General features: G+C 31.5%; 1 protein-coding gene across 2 annotated transcripts in view; it reads right to left on the bottom strand.

The window, feature by feature from the left end:
• LOC106472014 (annexin B9-like) overlaps positions 1-8,092 on the bottom strand; it is a 25,670-nt gene extending 17,578 nt beyond the window's left edge. The window contains exons 1-4 of one of the 2 annotated variants that reach the window (XM_022400617.1): positions 7,362-8,092; positions 5,836-5,942; positions 3,627-3,708; positions 813-907 (exon numbers count right to left, since the gene is read on the bottom strand). In XM_022400617.1, coding sequence (XP_022256325.1) covers positions 813-907; positions 3,627-3,708; positions 5,836-5,847 — 189 coding nt within the window. In that variant the 5' untranslated portion in view covers positions 5,848-5,942; positions 7,362-8,092. The remainder of the gene's footprint in view (positions 1-812; positions 908-3,626; positions 3,709-5,835; positions 5,943-7,361) is intronic. The other variant, XM_013932644.2, reaches the window with a different exon arrangement.
• Positions 8,093-10,993: the final 2,901 nt, after the last annotated feature.

Below are 10,993 nucleotides of genomic sequence, written 5' to 3'. Positions count from 1 at the left end.
TTTACTTCATCTTATACACACATTAACAATAATACCCAATGTCTTACTTTATCTTATACACACATGAACAATAATACCCAATGTCTTACTTTATCTTATACACACATGAACAATAATACCCAATGTTTTACTTCATCTTATACACACATTAACAATAATACCCAATGTTTTACTTCATCTTATACACACATTAACAATAATACCTGATGTTTTACTTTATCTTATACACACACGAACAATAATACCTGATGTTTTACTTTATCTTATATACACATGAACAATAATACCCAATGTTTTACTTTATCTTATACACTCTATTTTTCAACAGAAAACACCTGTTTAACAACTGATTATACATTTTTTGTTGAAAATGTTTTTAACTCTGGCTCAGTATTTACAAATTGAAATTGTCTTCCAGGAGGATGGTGTATCAAGAGATATTTTAAAACCTTACAGTGCTAAGTTAACTCATTATTTCTAAACAAAGAAAATGATGGCTATTGAAGCAAAGCCAGTCATAAACTTACTATATATATACACACACACGTATTTTAAAACCTTACAGTGCTTATTAAGTTTATGACTGGCTTTGCTTCAATAGCCTTCATTTTCTTTGTTTAGAAATAATGAGTTAACTTTACACACACACACATATTTTAAAACCTTACAGTGTTAAGTTAACTCATTATTTCTAAACAAAGAAAATGAAGGCTATTGAAGCAAAGCCAGTCATAAACTTAAAATATATAGACACACACACACCATGTTTTAACTGAATAATTAGCATGTAACATTCTTATTCATAAACATACCTTGCCAAACTGGGTTTTATATGACTGGATAATTTGTTGTCTTTGTGTATTCACTCGCCTAGCTAGTATGTTTATTATAGCCTTTTCATCTGTTCCTATTGTTAAAAGAAACTTTGAGAAACAATAATATCATAGAAAAGTCTCTATAGAATCAGTTTTAAGTTAACTAAAACCCTTCGGGAGAATAACCTATGACTATTCATGACATCTTAAAGGTATAAACTTACTAACAGATTCCTTTTTCTTGCTTTTAAGTCTTCAAATATGTTATTACAATTATATCAAAGTATTACCGTACAAAGGTGGTAAAAGAATGGATTTAAAATGATGGTATTATTGTAGGCTACATATTTTTAATGTTGTAATTTATTTGGTAGCTAGAGAGAATTTTGATGATTTAATACCTAGGAAAGAGGTAGATAATAGAAATGACACTATGGGAAGTATCAAGTCATCATGATACTTTTCCTAAGTAAGTTGATTTTAATGTAGAGTGTAAACATAGGCCTAACGACACTACGGGAAGTATAAAATCATCACGATACTTTATCTAAGTAAGTTGATTTTAATGTAGAGTGTAAACATAGGCCTAATGACACTATGGGAAGTATAAAATCATCACGATACTTTACCTAAGTAAGTTGATTTTAATGTAGAGTGTAAACATAGGCCTAATGACACTAGGGGAAGTATAAAATCATCACGATACTTTACTTAAGTAAGTTGATTTTAATGTAGAGTGTAAATATAGGCCTAACGACACTATGGGAATTATAAAATCATCACGATACTTTACCTAAGTAAGTTGATTTTAATGTAGAGTGTAAACATAGGCCTAACGACACTAGGGGAAGTATAAAATCATCACGATACTTTACCTAAGTAAGTTGATTTTAATGTAGAGTGTAAATATAGGCCTAACGACACTACGGGAAGTATAAAATCATCACGATACTTTACCTAAGTAAGTCAGTTTTAATGTAGAGTGTAAACATAGGCCTAATGTCACTACGGGAAGTATCAAGTCATCATGATACTTTTCCTAAGTAAGTTGATTTTAATGTAGAGTGTAAACGTAGGCCTAACAACACTATGGGAAGTATAAAATCATCACGATACTTTATCTAAGTAAGTCAGTTTTAATGTAGAGTGTAAACATAGGCCTAAAATATTGCCTAATGACACTACGGGAAGTATCAAGTCATCATGATACTTTTCCTAAGTAAGTTGATTTTAATGTAGAGTGTAAACATAGGCCTAACCAATTTATCACAATTTATAAGCAGTTTCAGCTTGTAGAAATATTTAAAAAAACAAAAAATGTGGCAGGTAGTTTGTTTTTAAAGGAAAGATGAACTTTCCTAAACTGAGATGATCAGGGATATTGATATCCCACTTTGCCTTGCTTGCAAGAAAGAAAAATTTGCTAAGATCATGGGGTTAAAAGAAATTTTGGAGTTAATTGATATCTGCTAATTGGTTGGTTTAGAGATCTGGCAGATGTCCATGAAGTAGAGAGAAGACCAAGGCTGATGATGACGATAAGAAGAAGCAAGGCGAGGGCATTCGACAAAGCACATCTCAATAAATGCCCAATGAACAGGGTCACCTGTTGGCTGGGATTTATAAATGCTATGCAATGGAAGGGATCAGATTAGATGTGGGGGGAAATGGGAGATCCCAGAAAAATCCCAATTTCACAAGACAGGCATCAAATAGTCTAAAAGAAATATTTAAAGGAGGAAATATATTAGTTTTGTCATATTGAATGGACTGGATGCTGAATTATTTTCAACCAATAATTTAAAAGGACCCACAAATAAAGAACAACATTTTAACTGTATTATCTCAAGCTTAATACTTTTATATGTCATATTCCAAAAACATGATACAGATAAACAGAAAAATTCACGTAAAGAAAAAAGACTGAAGCTACTGCTCAAATTATAAATCAAATGCTAAATTAGACATGTGACCTATACATTGTGTTTGTATACATATAGAAGTTTTAGACAAATATACTTTCAATATTTAATCTTTACCTACTGAAATAGCTTTGTCCAAGGTGTTCTATTTCTCAAATTTAATAAAATTATTAAAATTTTACGTTAAATCCCCTTTAAACAACACTACTATAAAAATTCAGAAAATTATTTGGGCTTCTATGAATTTCACCACCTTTACATGTTGTTTGACAAATATATAATCTTGGTGTGCACGTTTATGAAACCGAATTCTCCATTTTACCATAATTATCTGATTATATTTCAAGTTATTGTGGAACCTCACCATGGTCAATAATGATATCGACATCTTTATTTCATTTTCAAACTTACACATTTCAAGCATTAAGCCTTAACTCAAGTTTAGGTTGCTAACATTAAAAAAAAACAGCAATTCAACATTATAAAGCAGTATTTTATCTTCTCTGTTAATCATCACATTTTACCATTTTTAGTTTCAGTTTTAAGCAGTTATGAAATTCATATATTTGATTTTAAAGAATGTTTAGTCAAAGATATACCGGGAAAATATATCTAATCTGTCTAATAGTCTTCTTCTTTTTTATTAAAATCAGAAGTATCCAGAGATATAGTTTTTACAATAGGTGACATTTTAAAAATATTATAAAAATATTACTATCATTTTATATGTTTTTGGGAGCCACTGACATTACACGATATCAATATCTATTAAAGTTTATCTGATTGGCTAATCGGTTTTATGGCTAACCTCATGCAGTTGTATAAAGTTAATTAACTTCAAAAGTTACTGAATATATCAAGGTAGAAGTATCAATACTCTAATACTTACCCAACCCTTTCATTGCCTTTCTTAGGGCTTGGGCATCAGACTCGGGGTCAAATGGCTCAGATGGTAACACTGTTCCTTGTTCCTGTCAATTCAAATATTACTTGTGGGTTCTTGTAATAGTAAGTAACATTTTATTATAAAACGTTTTATTCTTACAAACACTAATCAGCTAGAACAGCCAATCTATTCTTTTTATTTTTTAATTCTGATTAATTTTCAAAGCATCTGTGTAGTTTCATTTTATATAATTATCAATGTATAGTACTATAAAAATAAAAGACCCAAAACTCAAGTGCTTTTCAACAGTAAGAAGAAGAATCAACTATTTGAAAGCACCTGAGTTTTGGTGTTGTTTTTTTTTAATTCATTGCACCTTTGTATGAGATCCTGTGTGCTAACTCTAATTATCTAACTTATACAATTATGTTTAGAATCTAGCTATTTTCTTTGGAACTATCAGTACTTCAAAAATGAAGGATTGTACTCCAATGGACTCTCTTGTTTTTATTGAAATTTATATGAAACATTTTGAAACTATAGCCATTTCATCTTCACTACACCTTCCTTGATTTTAGCTTTGATAAGTTGATCCTGTTGTTTAATAACTGTCTTGCACCTGTAAAAGGCTTAGGTAATTGAGTCAAAAGCTTGTGCATTAAAAAAACTCAAATATTGTGGTGATAGTCCATATAAATTACTTAATACAAATATGAGTACTCACGTTAAAAGCAATGAATAGTTAAATGGTTTATCTTTTGACAAATTCCAACCAACCTTTCTCAAACATCTAAAGCTCTGTGCACCATGTAACTCAGCTGCAGAGCACAAGAAACAGTTGTTGGCTGATTGTGAAATGGAATGTGTTACTTCTGTATTAACAAATATGATTCATGTTACAATTATTTTATGATTACAATTTCCACCAGGTGTTTAAACTGATATTGTTACAAGCCAAGTTTATGAACTGATGTTGTTACATGCCAAATCTTTGAACTGATGTCGTTACAAGCCATTCCTGTTGTGTAATTGCTAGCTCTTACATTCAGTAAAAGTAATAAGTAATTACCATACAGTAATAAGTCAACTGTTCAGCATGACCAGAAGGAAGCTATCATTTACAAGTCAATTGTTCAGACTAATATCATTACAAGCCAGATGTTGAAACTAATATTGTTACACCAGATGTTGAAACTAATATTGTTACAAGCCTAATGTTGAAACTAATATTGTTACAAGGCAGGTGTTGAAACTAATATTGTTACAAGCCAGATGTTAAAACTAATATTGTTACACACCAGGTGTTTAAACTGATATTGGGTGTTGAAACTAATATTGTTACAAGCCAGATGTTGAAACTAATATTGTTACAAGTTAGGCTTGTAACAATATTAGTTTCAACATCTGGCTTGTAACAATATCAGTTTAAACACCTGGTGTGTAACAATATTAGTTTTAACATCTGGCTTGTAACAATATTAGTTTCAACACCTGGCTTGTAACAATATTAGTTTCAACATCAGGCTTGTAACAATGTCTGTTATAATAGTGTATTATATTATTTCCATAGGAAATCAGTGTGGTATTTCTCATTGGAATATCCTCTATAAATGAACTACAAATACTAAGACTGTTTGGAAAATACAAGAAAATTTTATATAGACAGATAACAAATTAAATCAGTATTTACTTTATTCTTCTTTTAATCAATTTTAATGTGATATTTTATTATTATTATTACTAAATTAATGTTTTACAAAGATATTCAAGAAATAACAATAAATTTAATTATTTAACACAGTGATAAAATTGAACCATTTAATTAAAGTATTAAGTATATAAGAATAAAAAATTAGCTTATATTCCATCTTTGGTGATAAATATTTTACTGATGTACACGATATACTGAACCTTTTATATGGATCTATAATCAGGTAATAATTAGATTTTTTAATTTGTAACTGGTTTTTATTTTCTTATCATTTTATATATTTTTAATCTAAACCTTAAATTGTTTCATAATTTGGTCAAAGACTTAAGCAACAAAATATGTATTAACATACACAAAGATATTTCTTAAAAAGAAACACATTTTATGTATATAATATCATATTAGAATCACAAAAAATATATAATACAGCAGCAAATAATTATTCACAGCACAGATAAATAATCATGTTATTTAATCTAAGACAATTAAAAAAATACTTACATAATGCGACATTTTGACTGACTGAACTATTTAAGTGTGCAGTTTTGAGTTTAATTCGTAGGTGTCTGCAGAATAGGTGGAGATACTGGTGTTAGTTGGAACTTGTCCTAATAAGAATAATAACCTGGTTTAGAGAGTAACAAAAACATGTTTGCCATAACCCAGTATTTCATGTACAAAATAATTTTACAAAAAAAGATTAGTCTGGTTAACTTGTAAGGACATAAAAGATGCCAATGCTAAACTAAGTTAATAATTTTAAACTAATATATATAAAACTTGATCACTAAGTAGAACCAGCCAATCACAATGTGATGTCTTGTTTTAAATTATTAAAAAGTTTAAAGATATGTTTCATCAAAACATTTTTATGGATGTCTGAATTAATAGATCAGATTTTAAGCACCTACATAGTGATCTATCTATGAATATATTTTATAATATTTTTTTTCCAGAAAAAAAAAGGATGACAATAGCTGTTATAACACAATGTGTAAATTATGCGAGAAAATTTGTCAAAATAGTAAAAAACAAGAAATAATGATGATTCATTAATACTTGTTAATGATCAATAATGTTTTTGTTTTCTAATAAGATTCCAGTTTTTTCTTACAAGAATATCACAAAGAATGTATACAGTTTGTGATATTACTTTGGTGATGGAATATTGCATAGTTACATATGGAAAGTTAAGAATGTATAGAATATTGTGATATGATTTATGAAATAATGTCAAGGTGTTATGGAAAGTTAAGAATGTATAGAATATTGTGATATGACTTAGGAAATAATGTCAATATTAGATAGGTACAGAAGTAATCTTAATGGAAAAAATGTTTACATTTTTAACATCTTCAGTGATATATTCAATGACATAAACATTTCAAAGATTTTAATGTAAAAATAAAATTAAAATAAAGGAATAAAGGTTCATCCTTTCTTTGGTTAGCTATTGGGATGAGTATTGTTTAGATGTTTCTCTCCAATTTATACTGAATATAAATAAACGTTTATATAAACTAGTCAAAACATACCACCAAAGTTCTTTAATTTACAAGGTTTTCTTCTAGCATCACCCCCTCATTACAGTAACAGTTTTTCAGTGAACTAGTCTTGTGGTATATCAGACTTGAACTGATAGAAAATACTCTAAAATATATAATTTTGCCTATTGGAACCTATATTTTTTAGTAAAACTTTTAATTTTATCACTATACCAACATAGTTGCATTACATAATCTTGGTCCATAAACACATTATGTTAAAAAACATATTAGTACTCAGTACTGACATTGTGTCAGTGATATGAAAATTGTTAATGTTATTAGTATTACTTAATTAAAGTTAATATTAGTATTAGTATTGATGTTAATCCTGTAGTACTAGTAATACTAATAAAGTTGATGGGTGTGGTTGTTTCGTTTTATGAATAACTCACAAGTCAGTAAGACAGTCTTTAAATATAAGAATAAACATATATTACTGTTGATCTGTTATCAAACGTTTGCTTAAGTATTGATACTTACAGACTTTGTAATGGTAATTTACTCTCCTCAACTCCTCTGTCCTCCAGACATGCCGTTACTTGCTACAGCACAATCGGATGCGGCGAGACCCTGGAGAATAATGTACCACGAAAGCAGGGACCATTCAGACACAAGCTTATTGTCATGTGATAGCTACGGCATATTCTCCTCTAGAAGCAAACGTTGCCAAAAATAAACTACATCAGAAGATGTGAATTATTGCTAGATTTGTGTAGAATTGGAGCATTTGGTTGTGTGGCATCCATTGCTCGTGTAATTTACTACATAAACAAACAGAAAGGGCCAAAAATCTTAATTTATACAGAAGCTAAAATAGTATAAACTCTTGTATACTCTCTCCTCATATATATGTGTATATAGTCATACAAATGCGAAAACTGACGACTGAAAATCGATACATTTATGTTAAGTAAAACTTAGAAATACGGTATTTATGGGAAAGAAAGTTGAAACTGTCCACGTACTGGATGTTAGTTGATGCGAAAACGCTACATTTTGTGGGTTATTATCATAACTGTCTTCTTCTTTCCAATACGGCCCAACGTGGCCTAAGACTTATGCCAATAATGGTTACCTTATGGAACTGGAAATCCCTGGGCCTCGGGTGCAAAAAGTAGTGCCAACAAATACGATTTGCACTTTTAGTTTCAGTGCGTTATAAGAGTAAGATTCAATCACACCATTTTTCTAAAATTAGCTGCTTTAGGAAACAGGAGCAATAGGCTGGTTACTTCCTCCGAGGAGCCATGGTTCTAAAGTAGGAACAGCTACGCCTGAGCCTTAAGAATAGGAGTCTTTGACCCAACCGTTTATTAAAACCAGTTATGTGACATAAAATGTCTTTTAATAAATAAACTATCCTATTCAAACACAAATTAAGCTTTAAGTTTCTCAAATAAAACTAAGGATTGGCGAAACTCAGTCTAATCGGGAAAACGATTGGTACTGTTTTGTTATATACGCATTAAATACTCTAATTAAAAAAGCATGTCGATGATTTCTAACGTCTTAATAATACAAAGAGTATAATTTTGAAACAAACTATGAAAACGTCGAATGGCACTTAAATATATATTGTTACGCCTCGGTTCGTTAGTTAATTTTCCGTAAAAATTATTTCCGAAGAAGCTCTAACGACACAAGTCTTTTCTTAAATAAAACTGGTTTATTCTTTCTGAATACAACTTTGCGATACACTTAATTTCAACAGTCGCTCTATAACAAACGATGTAATTCACAAAGAACGTCTCACGTGCCCAACAATATTCTCTCTGTCCGCAGTTCAATAACTCAATACCTCCCTCGCCTCAGTTCTTACTGGTTTATATATACGAGACAACACTATATCTAGAAGGATCCCGAGATTTAAGGAAGGGACGTGAATGTTCGAGAAGGACGTGGCGTGATACTAGTCACATGACCTCCGCTGACGCAACAATATATATATATACAGACTTCTTCAAACAGTACCTCATACAACAAGAATCACAAAACACTGGATATAGACGATATGAGTAAATTCTTGGATTTCTTATATGTATCGGCTAGGCGTTGCTTAGTGGCAAAAATGTTGGGTGCAGGAGTGGAAGATCCACGGTTCGATACGTGTTATGTCGCCTGAATATACTCTGCTCTTTTGGACGCATTTTAAAAGTAGAAGTTAATCCTGCTACTCTATTAAGAGTCCTGCGTAGGCGGTTAGTGCTGCTGACTGGTTTCTCTCCATCTGATGAGCGACTCTAAATTAGGGACAGGCTAGACAGTTATGCGTGAGCTTTGAGACCTCTGACATGGCCGTTTAACCTATGTATAGTGTACAGTGCCGTTCAGTATGAAAATATCAAATACTTAATTCTACTTATATTTGAAAAGTTTTTACTAATAGAAGTTATAACTTAAAAAAAAGGACTACGGCAACAGTCTGAACAACAGTGATAAATGACGTTGGGGAAGACACATTAAAATAAAAAAACAGCGAAGCTGAATGGCAGCCAAACATAAAAGTTGTATAACACAATCAGGTATTATAACACAAGCAGGTGTTTTAAAAAATAAGTTAAAAAACATAAACAGTTATATAACAAAAGTAGGTGTTATAACCACATTTAAAATAACATAAACAGTTCTTTAACACAAGCCGGTGTTATAACCCCAGTTGAAATAATATAAAAAGTTGTATAACACAAGCAGGTATAATAACACAAGTTAAAATAACATAAACAGTTGTAAAATACGAGCAGGTGTTTGGTTTGTTTTGAATTTCGCGCAAAGCTACACAAGAACTATCTGCGCTAGCCGCCCTAATTTAGAAGTGAAGACTAGAGGGGAGGTAGGTAGTCAACACCATCCACTATTGAGTTAAAAATGAATAGTGACATTGACCGTCACATTTTAGCTCCCCCCACAGCTGAAAGGGCGAGCATGTTCGGTGACAGGAATTCGAACCCGTGACCTTCAGATTTCGAGTCGAGAGTATTAATTACCAGGTCAAACACAATGAATTGTAATAACACAAATAGTTTCATAACACAGGCATTTGTAATTTCTTTACTAACCCAATTTATTCTTTTTCCTACATTGCATCAAATTCACTGGTGGAACAGTGGTAAGTGTACAAACTTTCAACGCTTAAAATCCGGGGTAAGATTCCCCGCGGTGGACACAGCAGATGGTGTATTTGCTCTAAAGCAAACACACGTATAAAAAACAACAATAAAGAAACTTGTCTTTAAGAAAATATTAACCATACGTTATTTATGACGGTGTTGTTGATAAATGGAATAGTCGATCTAGTTATAGGATTTATGTTGTTTGCACGTGATTTAAAAAAAGGTTGTGATGACGGTTTTGGTGTATTCTCTCTAGCTCGACTTTTTACAGTACCTGTTTCTACGTGGTTTAGTACATGAAGATAGATATATTTACACGTATGCTTACTGATCGTTAGTTGGTAAGGGTATATCTAAGAAAGATAGAGATCTCTCTGTTTCAAAATTTAACTTAATTGAAGTATGATATATGTTACTGTCATCTAATTCGATAAATGTTTCGCTCAATGTGTTGATGTACTGCCACCCGACATGTGTTAGATATTACTCGTAGAACTTTTGACGTTTGGCTTTCCATTCAGCTTGTGAACAAAACTCTAGTGTCACTGTTGTTATTTTTCAATTGTAAATCTGTATGAATTATCCGTTTATAGTTCCAAAGGAGGTTACTACTTTAGTTGCAACGAAACACTACATTCTTGGTGACTTCTGATAACAAGTTACCTTTCTTCTCTACCTCCGGTATACAAGAGGTGGTCAGCTTCCTGGTTACTTCTGATGACAAGTTACCTTTCTTCTCTACCTCCGGTATACAAGAGGTGGTCAGCTTCCTGGTTACTTCTGATGACAAGTTACCTTTCTTCTCTACCTCCGGTATACAAGAGGTGGTCAGCTTCCTGGTTACTTCTGATGACAAGTTACCTTTCTTCTCTACCTCCGGTATACTAGAGGTGGTCAGCTTCCTGGTTACTTCTGATGACAAGTTACCTTTCTTCTCTACCTCCGGTATACTAGAGGTGGTCAGCTTCCTGGTTACTTCTGATGACAAGTTACCTTTCTTCT

This window comes from Limulus polyphemus, unplaced genomic scaffold (genome assembly GCF_000517525.1).
Source record: "Limulus polyphemus unplaced genomic scaffold, Limulus_polyphemus-2.1.2 Scaffold5021, whole genome shotgun sequence".
In the NCBI taxonomy this organism is placed as follows: domain Eukaryota; kingdom Metazoa; phylum Arthropoda; class Merostomata; order Xiphosura; family Limulidae; genus Limulus; species Limulus polyphemus.
This window is presented reverse-complemented; position numbering and strand designations above follow the sequence as displayed.